This window comes from Siphateles boraxobius, unplaced genomic scaffold, assembly GCF_051911475.1.
Source record: "Siphateles boraxobius isolate OS27281-9 unplaced genomic scaffold, OSU_SipBor_1 1, whole genome shotgun sequence".
NCBI classification, from domain to species: Eukaryota; Metazoa; Chordata; class Actinopteri; order Cypriniformes; family Leuciscidae; genus Siphateles; species Siphateles boraxobius.
In genome coordinates, this window is record NW_027508699.1 from 12363795 (window position 1) to 12385510 (window position 21716).

Genomic DNA, 21716 nt, shown 5'->3' on the forward strand with positions numbered 1-21716 from the left:
GTAACAGGAAGGGGCGGAAACTAGGTCAAAGGTAACAGGAAGGGGCGGGACATGAAGGGGAGGAACTGGAAGGGGCGGGACAAGATCACAGGATAGACACGCCCATCTGTCAATCAATCATTTTGACAGGTAGGATAGGCTATTAACTACTTGGGTCTGATACGTTTACTTGTCTGTGCCAACTCGTGCATATGATGTTATGTGCTGTCGTGTCTCTGGACCGGAGCAGACTGTGTGTCCCCTGCAGCGGTTTGTCACTAACATAAAACCAGACTTAATTCACCCCGGTGGAATTCATATTTACACCTTAATTGTTCCCTATCCATACAGTGCACTATGTGCCAACATGTGTGACCAAGTGACAGATTTTAGCTGCAGCTTCATTGTCTATTTATAGTGTAGGGGGCGGGACACTTTAGATTTCAGAGAGCATTTGATTGGACAGAAAATCTGAAGAGAAGCTAAAGTCCAGAGAGATGTCATTCAAATCTTTGATCCATATTTGCGGAAGTGAGAGACTGTAAGTTTTGAATGCTTATATCTTCTAAATGCAAATCTTTATTGATTTGGAGCACACTAGCTTATAGATACCAGAAAGACTAGCATATTCATACTAAAAGCCAAAAAAACTTAAATTTTGATTTCATGGGGACTTTAAGGTGATATTAACAGCCCACGAGAGAGATAGCTAAATTTTAGTTAATTTATATTGTATTTGTTTATTTGTTATTATTATTATTGCAAAATAATAATTTGCAATATGGCCATGCTTATTCTTGGTTTTATGTAAACAACCAGGGCAGGTTTTTGAGTGTTTTTCTTGCGCAATCTGGCAACACTGATCAGCACCTCACTGCAACTGAACAGCGACCATATAAGCACATGTCTGCGTTATAAGATGCTCTGCTGTTTTCCATTGGATGAATATATTTAAAAATCCCTGCGCTATATAATGTTGCAAGGCGATTGCATTCGCTGTGTTTTTTATCATTATTATTATTATCATTATCTTTGTGTTCTCCAAAGATTTGCACAGGGTGTCTTCGCTATGGATGTAAGGGATGGAAACACACAAAGGAAAAAATCTAAATTAGTCCAGTGATGCCCATGACAGACACTGCATTTGTAAAGGTGACCCAAGTTTGCATTGGAGCCTAAATTAGATGCACTGAATCCTGCCTTGGTTGGATCCGTTTGTGTGTCGCTTCTCCCTTTTCAAAAGGATCCGCATCAACGAAATGTTGGGGAGGTCGTTTACCTGGAGGAAAAATAACAAACATACACTCTCTATGCAGCACCGGCTCCCTCTTCAGCACTGACATGCCCGCGCCTAGCAGGAAAACCAGGATCAAAGGGCTCAGAGATACAGCCGGACGCGTGAATTGGAAGGAGGACGAGAAACAGGCGCACACCGGGTGTCCGATTCGGTGGAGGCCGGATCACATCTGCTGGGGACGAGTATCAAGGGCAGTGCGGCACTCCAGCGCCTCAGAAACAGGCGACACGGATCATCCACACACCCCTAGTTCCACAACACCGCTGTGTTCCCGTTACACATCTCCATCTGTCTCAAAGATCTGCTAGAACAACATTTGGGGAATCTGGAATGAAACAAAACATGTCTTTTTCATAGCAGACATGCTTTTTATTGCTTTCACCCAGAGGATTTATCGAGGATATATTGAGGTGGAAATGAAGACGAGGATCTGTCAGCGTTTCAAGGGTTGCAAAAAGTGCCAATGAATATATTGCTTAAACATATGCTCTTTTTTTCGTCATTGGCCACATTGACACCCCTTATAAGCAGGACCATGGGTTGCATTCAAAGCATCGCCTGCAAACCCCGCATCCGACGGGAGAACATAGTGGTCTATGAGGTCTCAGCCTCCATTGACCAATGCCCGACCATCATTGAGGAGAATTCGCCCATTGTCCTGCGATACAAGACCCCATACTTCAGAGCATCGGCTGGGATCGTGATGCCCCCGGTACCTAGAAACGAAACATGGACTGTGGGCTGGATTCAGGCGTGCACCCAAATGGAGTTCTTCAATACATATGGTGATATTGGCATGTGAGTAATCAATAATCCAAACAAACAACGACAAGCTGCTCAAGTGTCAGTATGTTTTATTGGTCGTTCTGTTGAGTTTGTGGTCATCAGTGGTCGACAAATAAGTGAGTATCATGTTGTGCAATTTGACATCTCTAAATAACTTTATAGAATAATGTAATATTTAGTGTTGTGTGTTCAATTCTATTGTAGAATTGAACTGAGAATGCTTTCAAAACTCCAATTCAATTCCTGAATTTGAATTGAAGTAGCTAGCAAACAGGATGCAGTTGCAATTCGAATCTGAATGCAAAGAAGTCAAATGAACTGCAATTCAAAGAAATTGCCACTGTATTTTTAGACTGAATGATAAACTTTAAATGGTTGGCTTGAGAAAGACTTGTTTCGAAGTTTTGAACAAGTTTTTAAAGCTTTGAAGTATGAAGATTTAGGTCTTACTGATAACCAGTGTTGGGGAAAGTTACTTTTAAAAGTAATGCATTACAATATTGCGTTACTCCCCAAAAAAGTAACTAAGTACGTTACTTAGTTACTTTTTATGGAAAGTAATGCGTTACATTACTTTTGCGTTACTTTTTCTCACCTGCATGGGCTTGTTTGTTTGTTTTTTAATAACAGCTAAAACAATCTATTTTTGCCAATTGTTAAGGCCCTTTCACATCAAAAGTTAAATGAATAAGCGTAAGGCTGAAGGAAATGCATATTTACTATGCATATTTACTACTGTACAGTAGAGGGTGCCGCTCAAACAAACCTTTCAGCTACAGGAGAAGGAAGTTCAACACTCTTATTTCTAAACCTAATCTAAAGTCATTTTTGCTTATTAGTATGGTTGAATTAGATCATTGTAGGTCAGCAGCAAAGACATTGGTTAATAAAGTGAGATTAAATACATAAAGTATATTTGTGTAATTTAACATAGTTAATTATAAAACTTTTGCACAAAATTCTGTGATTGCATTTGACTGTTTTTATTCATTTTGAGGAATACTGAATGTTTTTGTTCAAGTGAGATGAGTAAATGCATGTTCAATGCAAATGCACACAACACCTCACTTTATTTCTCTCAACATGGAGACAGGAGAGCTGTCAGTCAATAAATGTGAAAAAGTAACTAGCGTTACTTATTTGAAAAAGTAACTCAGATATTTTGTTGTAAATTGAAAAAGTAATGCGTTACTTTACTAGTTACTTGAAAAAGTAATCTGATTACGTAACTCAAGTTACTTGTAATAAGTTACCCCCAACACTGTTCATAACCTGTAATGTATTACCTAAATTGAATTTCTTTGAATTGCAATTGAGGACGTTGCTTTTCCTGTCATTCCACTCACGACTTCCACTTCCAATTCTTCAACTCAGAATTTTTACCGTATTGGACATGATTTTGCCAAGTAGGATGTGTCCATCGATAGTTTGTTGGTCCTAACATTGTCCTAACACTGTATCTAACCATGACCATTAACAACCCATCAAATCTGAGAGAAGTTATGGATTTTAAGCCCCAAGCCCAGCCCCAAACCTAACCCTAAAATCCAGGGCAACAAAAGGAGACCATCAGAATAGGATAGAAGCTGAGAAGAGATAATTAAAATAAGTGGAGTGTCAGAGAGAGAAAACACATTCATGAATATTTAATTCACAGCCTTGTCTTTTAATCACTGTTTTTCCATATTTGTATGAGGCACTTTGTACTGAGCAGCAGGTCCTCTCACCCAACTTCACCATCTCTATTTACTTACGCTCTTCGCCCATTTGATGTATTAAGGAACTGCCGCTCTTTTGTCCTTTCTGACCGCTCATCTTCTTTTCCTTCCACAGGTCCAGCTGGGAATTACCTGAGCTTCGGGAAGGACGGGTAAAGGCCATAAGCGATTCTGACGGCGTCAGTTATCCCTGGTATGGTAACACTACCGAAACAGTGACCCTCTCAGGGCCCACGTCCAAGCCGTCCCGGCTAACGGTGAGCATGAATGACAACTTCTACCCCAGTGTAACTTGGGCGGTGCCAATCAGCAACAGCAACACGCCCATGCTCACACACATCACCCGAGACCAGAGCTTCATCACCTGGCTGGTGGCGCTAAACGCAGACACCAAAGAGCGGATTGTTCTTCAGACAGTTCGCTGGCGTATGTGGGTAGACATTGAGGTGGATCCTTCCATGCCGCTTGGTTCTCGTGCCAAACTGATGGGACGACCGCACCAGGAACAGCCGCACATTCTCAGTAACAATGAGCCTATCCCACCCAACGCGCTAGGCAGGCCAAATGCCAACGATGCCCAGGTGCTGATGTGGAGGCCTAGGAGGGGACAACCTCTGGTGGTTATACCACCCAAATAGAGTTGTCTTAACAGAGCCTAAAGAACACTGAAGACTGCATGCACTGTTTGGACACTGGATTTTGGGAAATCGCAAGCTGCTCTGTGGATTGCCAGCTTTGTAGGGTTTCTCAATTCCGCTGAACTAGAATGTTGAGAAAGGAAAAGTTTGACTACCTTTCAACTTCAAAGTACTTGGTCGGTTTTCAAATGACTGCAAGTAACTAGTATTAAATGAGCAGCCAGATGGAACAAATCCCTTAAGTTTAAGGAATAGTTCACCCTAAAATGTACCAACCCTCATGTCGCTACAAACTTTTCTTTCTTCTGTGGAACACAAAAAAAGATGTTTTGAAAAACGTTTCAGCTGTTTTTGTCCATGCAATGAAAGTCAATGGACTCCAAAATGTAGGACCTCTCAAAATAAGACCTACATGTACCATACAATTATATTTGGAGCAACATGATCACTTTAAATTAAAGCGAATCATTGATCAACACATGCATACATGTAATGGAGGCCAGCTAGTAGGAGCTGTGCATGTTAACCTCACTCCCCTGGCTTCAAGAGGTGCACTAGCGACCGGAAATACCAGTTCGAATCCCGCTTGGAGTGGTGTGTTTAGAACCTGAGGGGTTACACATAGACTACTTCAAATAAAGCAAGGCAAACCTCAAACAACAACCAACATCAAACCTCATTGGTTCTTGCACACCATGTGACCAAATTTAATGACTTGAAATCGAAATTTGGGCAAAAACAGCTGAACACATTCTTGAAAATATCTCTGTGTTCCACAGAGGAAAGTCAAACAGGTTTGTAACAACATGAAGGTGAGAAAATTATGACAGAATTTTCATTTTTTAGTGAACTATCCCTTTTGGAAAACCCTTTGTTATAATATCTTTACAATTATTACTAAGCGTCTTAAGTTAAGGGTTTTTTGCAAAAGGGCCCTCAACTTTCAAGATGGATGGAATATAATGCATGAAAGAGATTGAATGTTTGGTCCCACACCACACAAAGAGGCATCACAAGAACCAAGGGAGGTCATTGCAGGAAACACTTTTTCTTTGTAGGACAACCAGCAAAACTCTTTGAAACTTCTGTCAGTTGATTGAGACTTGTGACTTCATTTCAAATGCTAGCAAATATCTTTTACATGCTGTAAGACAAAATAGACCGCAGAGTGCATGAAGACATACACCAGTTGAGGTGGAGTGTATCTAGTAATGTCAAGGATACACTCAGATACAGTCAGTGACACATCGATAGGAGTTTATGAGTTTTATGAGTCCGTTTGAGTTTACGCAGTGGGTGCTGCACCATAGGCATTCACCAGATTAGTCACATGTCATACACACTCCATCTGTGCCATTCCACGTCCCCTGTCTCCCTCTCTCTATTCTCAAGCTGTCCCACTCCGTCCTCTCCCACTGACAATCCTTGGGTAATTATGACACAGATGAAACAGAGTTTCCATTACAAATGTCAAAGGATAAAATAAATACCTTCGTTATTTACTGACCCTTATGTCATTCCAATCCTGTATGACTTTCATTCTTCTGTAAGCACAAAATAAAGATATTTCAAAAGCTGTTTTTGTCCGTACAATGAAAGTCAACAGGGTTCAAAACAACATTGGACCCCCTTGGCTTTTATTTTATGTACAAAAAACCCCCACATACATTCTTTGAAATATTTTCTTTTGTGTCCAACAGAAAAAATAAAAATAAAACACGAAAGTCATAGAACTTTGTAACATGAGGTTGAGTGAATAACAATGTCAAATTTTAATTTTTGGCTGAACTATCCCTTTTAAATGCGGCATTTAGTCAATATAACAAACAAAATGGTGAAATAGGTTGCTTTTGATTAGGATGACACAATCAATTAATGTTTATGAAAAATAATTCCCTCCTTGCTATAGTTTTTCGATGTCCAATGTCATGCTTTTGCTAATAAAGTAGCATGTGTCACAAAAATTATACACAGGGCTGTTTAAATACCAGTAATGATACAATAACCAAAATAAATACATTGCGGTCTTGGCACGCAATGCAAATTAATATTTAAGTAAAGATTTATATAAAGCTAGCAGTTGATATAGTCGGATGTTTACAGAGTGAGGAAATATTTTTTTGAACCGTGAGTTTAGTCATCCTTCTCTTGAGCAAATTGCTCAGTTGAGGGACCAACCAACCAACATAAAGACAGTATAAGTGTGTGGCAGTTGCTTTCATGAGAGACTGTTTGCTAAATTTACTACATATAAATTACTCGATATATTCATTCATTATTTGCATGCTTTTAATTTAATGAATGCCATTGTTTTATTATGCACTGAATTTGATATGAAGAGGTGATATCCAGTCTGGACATATAACAGAAAATAATGACTAACTCTTGAATCTAACAGAGCATTTATTCTTCGCCTAAATCACTTTCATAGGAAACGATAGCCTTTCGTTGGAAGTGGAGATGCATGCAGTACGTCTGAAGCTTGGAGCACTGATCTAGATGAAGGTCGAACAGATCATATGGGGTTCCTTCTCTGTAATATGATAAATACCTCACCTCATCTCCCTCTATCATTTCTCAGTACATCTTCTGTATCTCTGTCAAAGCCATATTCCTCCTCAAGATAACCATCTAAATAAAGAGACATTAAAACGTATCTATCTGAAAATGCATGAACACCAGCAGCAAATAAGTGGTTTAACTTCAAGTTTTCAGCGTTTCATAAAACAAGATGTGCCGAAATGAGGAATAACAAAAGTGGTCGTTAAAACCACTTGATATTCACATGCTTTCCCACTGCAAAACGAGTCTATGCAATGGACGAGACTAAGTTTACTGTGGAAACGTTTCATAGCATTGCATTATGGGCAAGAAAGTCCCACTTTGGGTGGGGGAAGTGATTTTTCACCTCTCTTCTTGCATGCAAGTCGTTTTTGCATAAAACAAAAACTGTGATGCAACATATATATTTCCATTGAAACCCCCAGCTAAGAGCAACAAGGTCTGACAGTTCACATTGTTCATTCAAGGACTAATAAAAGTGCACTGAGCATCTCACAAGAGTCTGATCTCTTAAGCACCAGCTCAGCATTTCCCACAATGCCAGATTATTCCACCAATCAAAATGCGGTCAGTGCTACCGATGGTTAAACTATTGTGACTGAACATGATTTATTTCTAGAATATGGCAGGAAGACATTTTAAGAAACACCTTTTTATTGAAAATGATATTTCTTAACGGATACATTCAAGTAAAACAATCCCGTTTTCAATATACCAGTGTATGGCACACAAAATAAATATGCAAACTGTAACATGTGGAATTTGTGAAGCTCTGTCACAGAGATCTCTCATTATATGTAAAACACATTTTAAATGAAGTCCTTAAACATCCTCAGCTGAGTGTAACAATATCTCATCATAGCTCTCCATTATTGGTTCTGTGTATTGTTATGATGACATGACATGGGGCATAGAGGACAATTCAAGTTCTGGATGGTTGCAATCTTAAGTTCACTTCTCTTTTTTTGTGCTACCTTGTAATAGCATCCTTAAAACATCACTGGTTCTCTTGTCCTGAACTTCATCTGAAGCCGAGCATCTTAGCAGACGCTCCGGGTGTCATTTATCACTTCCTGTCCAGTCTTCTACACTTTACTGGGGTTGCCCCGGTTTGGGGGTGCTCTCATACCCGTAGAGAAACGTAGCAGCGATAACCAGCATCGCACCCAGGAAGAACACACTACAAAAGAAAGAAGCTTTATTTTTGAAGTTCCTGAAGTTCTACACAGTTGGTCATTCCCAAGAAATAGTGCCATTTATGCCAGAAAATTCAAAGAATAATAATAATAAAAAATGATTTTCATTTGAAAAGGTTACAGCTGAACTTTCAAGAAATCATATTTTCACATCTCAGGCCAAAACCGCCACAGACATGAGGTTATCACCACAATATTCAGATTATTTCAACCCTGTCACAGTACGTTTCGAATTCATAACCTAAAACTTGAATAGATAACTGAATAACTTGCCTAACAAATCATATATTAGGACTGAAGAAATGTGAATGTAAATATCTAGAAATACTGATAAAGGCTCAGCAAACAAACGGAAGACGCATAAATGACCAGCAGAATTTTTGCATTCCTTTGTGATGCTTTTCCATTGTTTTTCTATATAAACCTGTACTAGGCAGATGTGCTCAAGTTAAAACTCATATTTAAAAAAAAGTCATATTAAATATGTTACAAACACAGCCTTCTTTCACCTCAGAAGCATTGCCTAGCTACAGAACATGTTATTTGTTTCTGAAAAGCTAGTTCATGCATTCATGTCCTCTAGATGCATTACTAGGTGGTTGTCCAGCATCCTCAATAAACAAGCTACAGTTATTCCAAAATGCAGCTGCTAGAGGTCTTACCAGGTCAAGAAAATGTAACCCAAATTTGATCATCTCTCCACTGGTAACCTATTAAGATCCGTTTCGATTACAAAGTATTGCTACTGACCTCTAAGGCCCTAAAGGGTTCAGCTCCTGTGTATTTAACTGATCTTCTATCGCACTACTATCCATCACGCTCTGGACTTTTGGTAGTACCTAGAATATCCAAGTCCACTTAAGGACTTTTAAACTCTGGAACAGCCTTCCTAATAATGTTTGGGGCTCAGACTCACTCTCCCAGTTTAAACTTAGATTAAAGACACATCTTGTACTCCAGTTAAATCAAATGAAATGCACATGATTCTGTTTTGCTTGAATGTTGTGAAAAGCAGCTACGCTAATTATTTTCCATTTGTTTTTCTCTTTTCTACCTCGGGAGGGCCATCCTGAGGTAACTAGAGATTACGCCAGCTCCAGCTTGGATCCAGCCTCATACAAAGATTTAGATAGTTTAGATAGCCCAAACACCTGTGAAGAAGAAGCGACAACCCCTGCCAGGACTTCAGATGGCGTCAACTCTGAATCAACATGCACAACCACCACATTTTCTATGTCTTCTAATCACAACTTGCAATAACTGCTTTAATGAAATCATTGTTTCTGCTTAAATCTATACATGGTATTTGCAAACTACATGAACTGTGTTATTTTAGAACAGATATGTTTGACCATTACGCTCAGCTTCTGAATCTTCGATACAAATTGAATCTTCGATACGAAAAAATACAGTGCTCAAGTTAAAAAGTTAATCTTTTAAAAAAACAAAACATCTCTGAACTTCTTTTTTTCATTCCACTGCCCCGCGTCTCATTTTTAAATGCAAAAGCATGTCCTATGCAGTTGGCCCCTAACAATTGAACTCGAAACGCAAGAAGTGAATGCAACGGTCAAACACATCATTCTAGCGCATATCTACATGAAAGCAATGGAAAAACTGAAGAGTGCAAAAGTGCGTTCCATAGGGTGTTAAAAACTCAAGATGCAAAGTTGTGTAATGAAAAAAATGCAAGGTTCGGATACACTCTTTTTAAAGGTTCGAACACGTTTTTGCATTCCACTGAGCTGCTTTTCCATTGATTTTCTGTGTAAACACTAGACTGATGTGTTTGACCGTTGCGCTCACGGCTCTTTTGCAGCGTCTCGCACATGACACTGCGTTCTAAAAACGTGGCACTCAAATTAAAATCAAGTTCAACTTTTAAAAAACTCTTTTTGTTTCTAAAACTAGCTTTTTTTTTCAGTATCACAAAAAAATCAATGGTGTAGAAACTGCTGCACAAATGTAACTGTAAACTGTGAAATTTACTTTTCTACTGGTAATACTTCTCCCTTGAACTTCTCCATCTTGTCAGTATTACGGTGATTAAATCACACATTCTAAGTGGGAAAATGTGGTGTAGTGTTTCTCTGGAACAGTTGTATCACCCACAGATCCTGTTTCAGGCGAGAAGAGCAAATATTGTTTGTAATTAAAAAGAAAATTCTATCGCGGCAAGCTACAACAGGCAACACAACTTTCTGGAAAGTGGAGTTTAACTGCGCTGTTGCAGCTAAAAAAAAAGGACATTATGAATATATCTTACCAATATAATGAATGCGCACAAATGTTTGATTTGTTTTCCTGCGGATTCATGGGTCTTTGACACCCCTGGTATAAAAGGACTGTTTGATGGCTTGTTCAAAGGAAATGTTAATGTGTTCTGGCATAATTTGAACATGTAAAATAGCAGAAATTTAAATTGACAAATAGGTCACTCTAGTCAGGACATGCATTTAACAAACAAAGCTGTAGTAAAACAGTATAAAATAAACACTTATCTGTGGATCTACACACCAGTTCAACACAACAACACTGACACACCCACGGGTGTGTGTTTAGGGTGGCATGATCTTTAGCCACATTCACACTAAAGTTAAATAAAGTCTTGTACACACAGTTTGGTAATTCACAGGAATATTTGTGAACTTGTGAATTCCCGGGACACACATGGCACAGTTTCCTGAGAAAGACCCAAATACAATCAATGAGTTTTGAAACAACTGTGTTACCTAGTAGGGTCAAAATCCTCCAAAAAGAAATAAGAGATGAGGGTGGACAGAATGATTGAGATGGATGTGGCAAAGCCCTTCAGGATGTTATCTGCAAACTTAATCACAGCTGCAATGACCAAACCACCCAAAGCCTACAGAAATATGTGGAGCAAATGAAAAACACAAATAACAATGTCGAGTCAAGTCACATTCATTATACAGCGCTTTTGTGAAAATGTACCTGAAGAGCCACCACAGCCCACGTCACATTATTGTATCCTTGAAAGAGTCCATTCTCACGCACTCTCTCTCCGTCGTACACAAACACTCCCACAAGTCCAAAAATCAGTCCAAATAAACCTGAGACGGGAGGGAAGAAGTGTGATGAAAGAAACAGGGATGGTGGCTCACAAACACACACACTTCCTGAAACCTGAAGCAGAAACTCGTAAACAATGGATACCAAAACTGAAATTGTTTTTGCTTCTTTTAAGGAATTAAATGGATTGTTGGGTGGTTTCTATGTACATATATTTCCGCTGACCTAGCTGAATATTACGGACCCAGACACTCTGCTTGCTCTCTTTGAGGATCTTTTCAAAATACACGCCAGCAAATCCACTGGAGAAGCAGGCCACAAGCACCGCCAGCAGTCCCATCAGCTGAGAGCTGGCCGTCAGATCCTTCTGCGGGGCGATCGATGTGACTTCAGTCGGCCACTGCTGGTTCAGGTCAAACAGAAACAAAGAGTTGTTTACATACTGTATATTATACTGTATATAGGGGGATAAAGAGAGCTCTAGGGGGTCCCAGTTCAGAGTAAAACAGTTTTAGAAAAACAAATTAAAAAACAAATAATAGAAATAAGATTAAAATAAATTAATTAATATGAAAAATAAATAATACAATTTAATTCAAAATACAAATTAAATTATCAAAACAACTGATTAAAATGGAATCTGTTCTAAAAGTTAAGAAAAATAAATAAATTAATTAATAATATTAAATTATATATATTTATATATAAATATATATATATATATATATATGTGTGTGTGTGTGTGTGTGTGTGTGTACACACACACACACAATTAATTGCCAATTTCATATTTAAACTCCAAATTAATGGAGAAACATCCTAAAGACAGTAGCCTATATTTTTAAAAATATATCCAATATATCACCGATACCAATACTGCTACTCTATGTCTCTATGAAATAGATTGATTAACAATTCAGCATTATAATATAACTGAAAGATATAAATTATAACATTCAGTAGGCTTTGAAAAATAAACTTTAACTTAAAACAATCTTCACATAAATCCAATATAATAAATGTCACATTTACCCGTGCCCTTCAATATATCAGGGCTACATTTTTTCTATTGCCCCAGTCAGACCACTTAAGAATTTTACTTGCTCTGTCAAAATTTAAAAAATTTTTATTTATTTTTATTTATTTTTTTACCCATGTACCCTTGTAAACAATGCTTCAAGATTTTCAGGTAGGTCTAACAGGTAGGATATATACAGAAATTTTCATTTGTTCTTTGATTAACATTAATGACAAACGGCAACAGGATTATTAGACTGCTGTCACTTTAAGACCTGCCGCACATGACGTGTATCTGACACACAACCCATTTTCTCAAAAATCTTAACGCACATTTAAGACTTCATTTAACACATTTAAGACTGTGCTTTTAAATATATTTGAAAAAATTGCATGCGTTAACGTGTTAATTTTGACAGCCCAAATATATATATATATATATATATTAGGACTTTTTACAAGAAACTGTATAGCTGCCATTTAAATTTTAGGATGGGTGTCCCTCACACAAGGATGATCATGTTTGGTTGTCCGAGGCATATTTATAAGGGCCCTAAACCATCAATCACTATTCCCTACTTTAGTTCACTAATACAGTTCACTAGAAGGAGTGAATCAAAATGAGTGAGCGAATTCGAGAATACTTCTAAAATGCCTTCTTTTGGACATATTCTATGGCAGCTTCATGTATCTTTCATAGAGAACACAATCGCAAAATTCACTGCAGCAAGTTTAGTTGGAAAAAAATCAAAGATGGCTGATGAAGCCAGAGGAAAGTTGATTATAAATATACATAGTTTCAATAAAACTGATTCAGTCTAATTAAGACTAAATGTTACCCAATATTTGTGTGTGCTCTCTGTTTTTATGATTATTAGAGTATAGCAGGATTAGCTTAGCAACATGCTGAAAACAAACTCAGAGTCCAGTCTAGTGTGTGCTTGTTTGAGGAGCTCTACTTGTTAATGAAAGCAAATAATGAAGTCCTGCTCTGTTTTAACAGTCACAAAAGCAGACTGGCTGTTCCATTGCTGCAAGTTTCAGAGAAAGGTGACCTGAGAAACAAATCACAAGACTACTATATCCGGTCACACTTTAGATTAGGGTCCTATTCTCACTTTTAACTAACTATTAACTACGACTTTTGCCTCAATTTGGAATGTAGAATAAGTTCATGCAGAATAAGATTTAAATATTTGCTTTATAAGTATTAAAAAACAGCCAATATCCTTGCAATATGCATGCTAATAAGCAACTAGTTAATAATGAGAATTGGACCCTAAACTAAAGCGTGACCCTATACCCTTACCTGGACAAGTGCAATGCCAGCCATCAGAATGACTAGTGAGAGCCACTGGTAAATGCCGAGTCTTTTGCCCAACATGGACACGGAGAACAGGGCTGTAGTGAGAATTTTCAGCTGATATGTAACCTGGAAAATCAACAGGAATGTAAATGAGATATAAAGACAGATCACAAAACTTTTTTCTAAGAAATTAATACTTTTATTCAGCAATGATGCATTAAATTTGATCAAAGTGATATTACTGTTTGATCAAAGAAATATTAGTGTTTTTACTTTATTTTTGCTCATAGGTTAGACTTCTTTCATGTGTTAGACTTTAGTTAGACTAAATTTTGAACATCAGTGTACATACACAAAAATCTCCTCCACAGAAACATCAGCAGCTATTATAGTTGACTACTGATTATACATTGATGTTTGACTCACTTTTAAAAATGTAAATTAAAGGATTCCGGAAAATACAATGCAATATATCGGGCATTTTCAATGTTAATTAGTAAGATGAAATAACATTTCTGGAAATAGCATGTACATTATGTGATAACACGTTTGTGGGTAATGAAATGTATTATTAATTAGTTTTATTTCTCCTCAGTTCAATTCTAAATGGCACACAACATATATATTTTTTAAAGTGCCATATAGAACTAACAATCTAGAACTAAAACTAGTAAAAACATTTCTGTTAATTGAACATGATAAATATACAAATAAAATCCAATTAAATATATTAAATGTACACTATGAAACTTTTTAAGCTAAAAAAATAACTAAATTTAAATAATGAGTCAAAACCTCAATCATTCTTCCAAAACGTGTTTTGTTTTACCCTGGTTCACTAGGGTAAGCCTTTAATAAGTGGTTATATTTTAGATATGTCGGGATGGTTTTTGTGGGAAATTGTTTACATTCGTCACTCGCCCGTTCATGTCTTATCATATCTGTAAATAGAGAACTGTTTCTCCGGCTACTTTGACGTGTGTTTAGTGTAGGAGTGGAATAGGCTCGTAATAAAACAAGAATCAACATTACCTTGGCTTTTCGGAGATGGTGAGAACTGAGGGATTTGAAATGTTGTAAAAGTGACGTAGAGATGGCGTTTTTATTCCTCAACAGGTGAGTAAGGTATTTTATTGACCCTTCACTTTTGTGATATTCATCTGCACAGTCACGCAGAGCCATAGTACAACCAAAACAATGTTATTCCGCAAAATGCATGCAGGTTTTTTTTCAGTGTACTTTTAATAAAACTAAAATAAAAACGGTAACACTTTAGTTTAGGGTCCAATTCTCACTATTAACTAGTTGCTTATTAATATGCATATGACTAGGATATTTGGCGGTTTATTTGTACTTATAAATCACATATTAATGCCTTATTCTTCATGACCATATTCTACATCCTTAATTCTTACCCAAAACCTAAACTTAACTACCTTACTAACTATTAATAAGCAGCAATTAGGAGTTTATTAGGGCAAAAGTCACAGTTAATAGTTAGTTTATAGTGGGAATTGGACCCTAAAGTAAAGTGACCGTAAAAATGTATCTAAAAACCTAAACCAAACTTATGATCTGGCCTTCTTCTGGATAGAGGCTTTCTCACCTGGTAGGTCGCTGCATCTAGATTAGACAGAGCCACATAGAGCAGGTTGTTCTGCAGGGTGTAGATGCCCGAGGGAACGGCCAACTTCAACGTCAGCAGAGGCTTGTTGATTATTTCCTCCTTCAACACCCCATTCAGAGCACGAACACTGAAACCTAAGAGTCACATACAGCTCTGCACATTAGACAGGGAGGCAAAACTCTCCTCCACTGCTCTGAGCTTCTGACAAGAATGAGAATTCTGTTTGAATCGAATTGAATCTAGAGATCTAATGCATTACAGACAAGACTGCATGATTGAGTAAATAATTACATTGGTTTTCGCCCAAAATTCAGGTTTTGAGCTTACTGAAATGAAACACAACTATAGACAGATCAGAGAACTCACTTTGATCTCTGAAGACGAGCAGCAAGCATGCAACAATCTTAAGAACTTCAGCACACACTACGGCAGACGATGCCAGGTAGCGCGGATCTTCAGAATGCAGTGTTCGGGAATAACGCATTGTCAGCACCAAGGAGGTGGTCTGCAGTACCAGCACCCCCAGGGATACATACTTCAGTCGCGATGAGGTGGGCAACATTGGCATACTGGAAGCATTCGCTGATACAGAGACGGGGAACAGGGATGGGTGTCCCTGTTTAGTCTAATAGAGAAAGAGAGAGAGAGAGAGAGAGAGAGAGAGGCATCAAAGCTGATTTTGAAATAGAATCTTTTGCACCATTATAAATGTCTTTACTGTCACTTCTGATCAATTTAATGCATCCTTGCTGAATAAATGTATTCATTTCTTTCTCAAAAAAAAGATTCTTACTGACACCAAACTTTTGAACGGTAGTGCATAATGTTACAAAAGCTTTTTAATTCAGATAAATGTTGTTCTTTTGAACTTTCTATTCATTAAAGAATCGTGAAAAAAAAGATGTTTCTACATTGATTATAACAAGAAATGTTTCTTGAGCAGCAAATCGGCATGTTAGAATGATTTCTGAGGGATCATGTGACACTGAAGACTGGACTAATTATGCTGGAAATTCACCTTTGCATCACAGGAATAAATTATATTTTAAAATACATTCAATCTATTTCACAATATTATTATTATTTTTTTGTATTTTTAATTAAATAAATGCAGCCTTGGTGAGCAGAAGAGACTTATTTTAAAAACATTAAAAATCTTACCGATCCCAAAATTTTGAATGTGAAGCTATCTCTCACTCCCTCACACACACACACACACATGCACGTACGCACGCACGCACACACACACACACACACACACACAAAAGTTTCAAAACCAGTAATATTGTGAAGTATTATTACATTAAATATAAATATTATTATTTAAAATAACTGTTCATGTTTCTGTTCATGTGATGCAAAGCTGTATTTCCTGAATCATTATCCAGTCTTCAGTGTCACATGATCCTTCAGAAATCATTCTAATATGATGATTTGCTGCTCAGGTAACATTTCTGTTTATTATTAACATTAAAAACAGTTGTGCTGCTTAATATTTCTGTGATGCACTTTTTTTTAGGATGCTCTGATAAATAGAAAGTTTAAAAGAACTGAATTTATTTGAACTAGAACTCTGTTACTGTCTGTTGCTTTTGATCAATTTAATGCATCCTTGCTGAGTAAAAGCACCCTAAACTTTTGAACAGAAGTGTACAGAATATATGACATATATAAATCTTTATCAAAATATAGAGGCAATAGGTAGCTGCAAATAACAATGACAATATTAAGATTAATATGAAGACAATAAAAAGATTATTTTTAAAATGCACATGATGTATAAAAATATATAAAGCACATTTCTGACATTATTTCAGACAAATGCATTAATACAAAGTAAAGAATTGACACCACAACCCATCGGTATAAACCCATAAAGCTTTACTAATGCACTTCTAAGTGTTCACATGCCTCCAAACCATTAAAGCATTAGACATTACTAAAAGAAAATGGGCATGTTTGATTATTAACATCTCAAGGGACACCACGCAAAAATCATGTAACCGTTTCATTCATCCTCCGATCCATGTCTATGTGAGACATTCAACTGAAATCGAGCTTTCACCATGAGAAAAACCTTCAGTGCTCATGCACATTCATGCACTACTGAATTAAATAAGCACTCATACATCATGCTTTGATAGCCCACATGTCTTTCCAATACACCAACTCTGACAGTTTCACAGATCAATAATCCTCACTCACCCCAGTCAAAATCATCATAGCGGCGTCATTGCTGAGATAATGAGAATTGTCCTGTCATTTATTTCAGAAGAGACAGTATCCTTTCACAGACAGCAAAGAAGCCAACGTGAGCCACTCCCACTGACACACAGCCGGATGGAAGGAGGATGTCATATGGTGTTGCAATCCTAAATTCCCACAAAGCAAAAGACTATTTACGCAAGGCTAGCTTTTACAAGCACTATCGTTGTGACAAATGGAGTGTCAAGGTCATTGATTAAAAAAAAGAGGTGAAAGTTTTAAATTGATCGCTTCACACTAACGCAAATAAGACTTGGCAAACAGAAGGTTTGGGTGTGATTGAGAAAGCTGAGGTGAGTTAGGCTGGCCAGTGCGTACACACACCCACACACACACCCACACACACACACAGGCTGCCTTATTCAGAGATGAGGATGTGCAGAGGGGGGGGGGGGGTCAAACACACAATTCGGCTCTGTGTGCAGGGCGACACGGCTCCAGCAACGGCACCATTCAAACCTGAAAAAAGTGCAGTCTGAGTACATGTTTTTGACAGTGGGAAGTTTTACCTCAGTTTCAGAGTTCACGTAACAACCTCCTTTCTGTTCAACCAGAAGTTAATCAAATGTACAAATGAATAGTTTATTTCGCCACATCAGCAAAACGATGGCGGGTTGTTAACTGTAAATCAGTATTTTACCTGATTTACCTGTTTAACGACAACATTCTTAATGCATGATCTTAATTATCTCTAAGCAAATTTGACAAAAATGCTCAAACAAAGTAGATATGATGATATTGTCATTAGATAACTCCTGGTAAGTTGTCACAAGGACTTTGTTTTTCGTTTGGTTACTATCCAAAATCAAATGCCAAAGATCTTATTTTGAATGCGACTCCTGGGGCATGTCGTCACAAAATTAAATGTGGGTTAGTATGATTTATTTGTTTTCAATAATGACTGAAAATTCCCAATAGCTTTTTGTAGGCAGGACTTTAAAGTAAACACTTTTTCAGAAATTACCCGATAAAGCATACTGGGTATTCCGTGTCAACTCAACCAATTTTTTTTTAATTTTGATCATTTATTTTCTGGTGAAAGACATTCACTGCCATTCAAAAGTTTGGGATCGGTAAGTTTTTTAATGTTTTTAAAAGAAGTCGCTTATGCTCACCTAGGCTGCATTTATTTGATTTAAAAAAAACAGTAAAATTGTGAAATATTATTGCAATTTAAAATAACTGTTTTCTATTTTAATAAAAAAATTTTAAGTAATTTATTCCTGTGATGCAAAGCTGAATTTTCAGCATCATTACTCCAGTCTTCAGTGTCACATGATCCTTCAGAATTCATTCTAATATGATGATTTGCTGCTCAAGAAACGTTTATTATCAATGTTGAAAACAGTTATGTACAATTCTTTTATGATTAGTTATATTTCATTTATTTGAAATGGTATCATATATACGTTTAAACAAAGTGCCTATCGGATGCACATTAAAGGTAATTTCTGCGTATAAAGGGCACGCAAAATGAAAGCATGAACTCGTGAATCAGGAGATTCACAGACAAGCTGTTTTAACAGTGTGAGTGGAGTTTTGCCGCTGAAGTGGACACGCACGTTAAGTTGAGAACTGGCCAACCTTTTGATGCTCTCGGCCGCTCTCCACACTTTCCCCCCGTCTGCTGTCAATCCCACAATGCACTGGGCAATGGTGATGGGAAGTACTTTCTTTCGTCACGTAACAGCCCCATAGGCTGAAGCTATGCAGTCTGTACTGGAATCAGACATTTTTAGTTCACCTCCCGAATCTTTGGATCTGAGTCGTTCGTTCATCACGAGTTATGGAAAAGAACCATCATGACAGAAATTTACAAACTCAAAAATTGCATGAAATTTAAGACCAGAAACGCATCAAGTAAACTGTAAGACTAAAGCAGTTACGCTTGATTGTAAGGAAGGTTGGGAATTATTAAATAATTTCTGTATCCAATACGGCTGTCACGTCACATAGACTCGAGTAGGGAGGTGAACTAATCATTTCTGTTTCCGGAATCTTAAATATGATGCCTTCGGAGGCTGCATTTCAAGGTAGGAAGGCATCAGGCCACGTCTGAATCCAATGTTAGCTTCACTTCCTGTCTCCTGAGATGCCTTCATCTGATTGGTTTTTGAAGGCAGCATAGATATATCCTTTACTGCCTTTGATATCCCACAATCCTGTGCAATCCATTCCGTGAAAGTTAAGCTTAAAAAAGGTAGATGGCATCTGAAAGTTGCGGTTGGTTGACAGTTTGTGTGTAATGAACAAATCACTCTCTGAGACAACTCGCTCCAGAGTCATATTAAAGATTCATTCGAATTGAACTAATCGTTTATGATCGACCCATCACTGCGCAAGTGTGAAGCTCAACTTTCATCGGAATTAACTGAAAACACTCGCTTTGATCCGCGCCCATGCGCCACTGGCAGGCCGATTGGGGCAAACCTTAGTGACGTTGTAGACGGGGTGGGTCATACCATCCCTCAAAGTTTCAAGTCTCTACGGCTGCAGCTGTGCGTAAAAATGCTGGTTTTGGAGGCTGCATTTCAAGGTAGGAAGGCATCAAGGCACGTCTGAATCCAATGTTAGATTTCTGAAGGAGGCAGCATAGATGTTCTTCGCTGCCTTTGATATCCCACAATCCTGTGTGTTAGAAGATTCGTCCGGACTGCGAGACCACACACCTGTCGATTATAGTAACAGATCTCATGGAGACTAGCAAGATGAAACATGACTTGAAAAGAAAAGGAAATGGAGGACGACTGGCGAATATGGATGGTCTTCTTTCTCAATACTACACTTTTTGTGGCATGTTTGTGGCTGCCAAGTTTCAGCTTTAGAAGCACACAATATCCGGTTTGTGAAGATTGCTCGCTCTTATTGGCAATCGCGGATATCATGTCAGAAGCAGCCAGATCAAGAGAGGTAGCCTAAACATCAAACATGTTTGATATTTAGCCTACGATTTGGGATTGCGCAGACTCCGACGCGATCGGGAGCAGTCAGATAATCGTAACACCACACAATTGAGGATTTTTTTGGACAAAAAGTCAGTTAACTTACACGGTTACAAATCGGACTTAAAATCTTCAAGTGTGCGACCAGACTAAGTTTTCGGATGCAGTCTACGACTTCTTTTGGTCTGCCCAATCACTTTTAGGGCAAAACATGTGAAGTGAAGTTACATTGACCTCCCATGGCACTTGGAAAAGAGAATTCTGTCAAACTGATAAGGTTCCAGTGCTAAAGTAATATAACATATAAACCAGTAATGGTTATTACTTCATTGCAGTTATGAACCAACCTACATGTGTGGATGATAAAACAAAAGACCATTTTGAAGAAATAAACAATCAAATGAATCTCACGACGTGCCCTGGAACCCCGCGGTTGATCGCAGGGACACCTCAACCCGCCAATATCCAAACCAAATACACTCTTTGACGTCATGACTTCCGAACGCTGTCTAAAAATAGGCATTAAATGGTTCCGCTCCTCCCGTGATTGCATTTTAAAATATTAAAAATTAGATAAGTAAAAAGGTGTAAAGATGTGTTTAGTTACTTTGTAGTCTATACCTGGTCTCGCACAAGTGTAGCTCGGATGTGTGAGTGAACGAACGCAGAGTCCAAGAGGCGCAGGTGTGCAGTGAAGCCCTGAATGATGCATCTGATGCATTGGAAATAAAAACGATTACTTCCTCAACCACACTTTCAGCCAACGTGAAACCATGTTTGACACTCATGTTTCTGTCGTGACACGTGACTCGTGTCAGTTTCCCTAAAACGTTTCAAATGAAGATGGAAATTTACTTGCTGTTATATAACGATGGGTGTGCTCCCTTGTATGCAACTTTTTTTTTCTGGAGCAAACATTTTATTTTTCATAATGAATTGATGTTGAGAGGTTTTGATATATTCTTAAATTAGCGACAAAGTGATTTCACATCAGCAGAATACATTCTGAAATTAGGTTTTAAGCAACAATAGACTATAATAAAAAATTAAAAAATCATAATTTGAATTAATATCTGAAAGAAAGATCTTAGTTTCTGTAATCGGCACTTTTGTTTAAACAAAATACCACGATCATTCCAAAAAGACAGGTATCTGTAAAATATATATATATATATATATATATATATATATATATATATATATATATATATATATATATATATATATATATATATATATATATATATATATATATATATATATATATATATGTGTGTATATATAATATATTGTTGTAGTAGGCTAATATTGTTGATCTGTAAGCAGAAATAAACATGTTATATTATATAG

General features: G+C 37.5%; 2 protein-coding genes across 5 annotated transcripts; one reads left to right on the forward strand and one right to left on the reverse strand.

Moving 5' to 3' along the window:
- Positions 1 to 840: 840 nt before the first annotated feature.
- Positions 841 to 7729, forward strand: fam78ba (family with sequence similarity 78 member Ba). 2 transcript variants are annotated; one of them, XR_013196458.1, is made up of 3 exons: positions 856 to 2074; positions 3896 to 4756; positions 5161 to 7475. XR_013196458.1 is itself a non-coding variant. In XM_077209571.1 (2 exons), the coding sequence occupies exons 1-2, from the start codon at positions 1740 to 1742 to the stop codon at positions 4416 to 4418; spliced, it is 858 nt and encodes a 285-aa protein (XP_077065686.1). In that variant the 5' UTR covers positions 841 to 1739; the 3' UTR covers positions 4419 to 7729. The 2 variants fall into 2 exon arrangements, 1 of the variants encoding a protein (XP_077065686.1); XM_077209571.1 differs by having other exon boundaries at positions 841 to 2074; positions 3896 to 7729.
- Positions 7617 to 21174, reverse strand: slc35a3b (solute carrier family 35 member A3b). 3 transcript variants are annotated; one of them, XM_077209478.1, is made up of 9 exons: positions 20988 to 21174; positions 17365 to 17531; positions 15526 to 15784; positions 15139 to 15293; positions 13536 to 13658; positions 11435 to 11612; positions 11132 to 11250; positions 10909 to 11042; positions 7617 to 8160 (listed from the first exon to the last, which is right to left on the reverse strand). In XM_077209478.1, the coding sequence occupies exons 2-9, from the start codon at positions 17380 to 17382 to the stop codon at positions 8073 to 8075; spliced, it is 1074 nt and encodes a 357-aa protein (XP_077065593.1). In that variant the 5' UTR covers positions 17383 to 17531; positions 20988 to 21174; the 3' UTR covers positions 7617 to 8072. The 3 variants fall into 3 exon arrangements, with proteins under 3 accessions (XP_077065593.1, XP_077065624.1, XP_077065520.1); XM_077209509.1 differs by lacking the exon at positions 20988 to 21174 and having other exon boundaries at positions 11435 to 11609; positions 17365 to 18549; XM_077209405.1 differs by lacking the exon at positions 20988 to 21174 and having other exon boundaries at positions 17365 to 18548.
- Between the last annotated feature and the right edge of the window lie 542 nt (positions 21175 to 21716).

What these genes read in the sequence shown, in the direction of transcription:
- slc35a3b (XM_077209478.1), bottom strand. An exon ending in GGTCCGTAATATTCAGCTAG is followed by an intron (nt 11,251 to 11,434) that starts GTCAGCGGAAAT and finishes CTCCCGTCTCAG; the next exon opens with GTTTATTTGGACTGATTTTT. An exon ending in GAGGATTTTGACCCTACTAG is followed by an intron (nt 8,161 to 10,908) that starts GTAACACAGTTG and finishes TTTCTTTTGTAG; the next exon opens with TGTGTTCTTCCTGGGTGCGA.
- fam78ba (XM_077209571.1), top strand. Translation starts at nt 1,740, where the DNA reads ATGAATATATTGCTTAAACATATGCTCTTTTTTTCGTCATTGGCCACA. An exon ending in ACATATGGTGATATTGGCAT is followed by an intron (nt 2,075 to 3,895) that starts GTGAGTAATCAA and finishes TTCCTTCCACAG; the next exon opens with GTCCAGCTGGGAATTACCTG.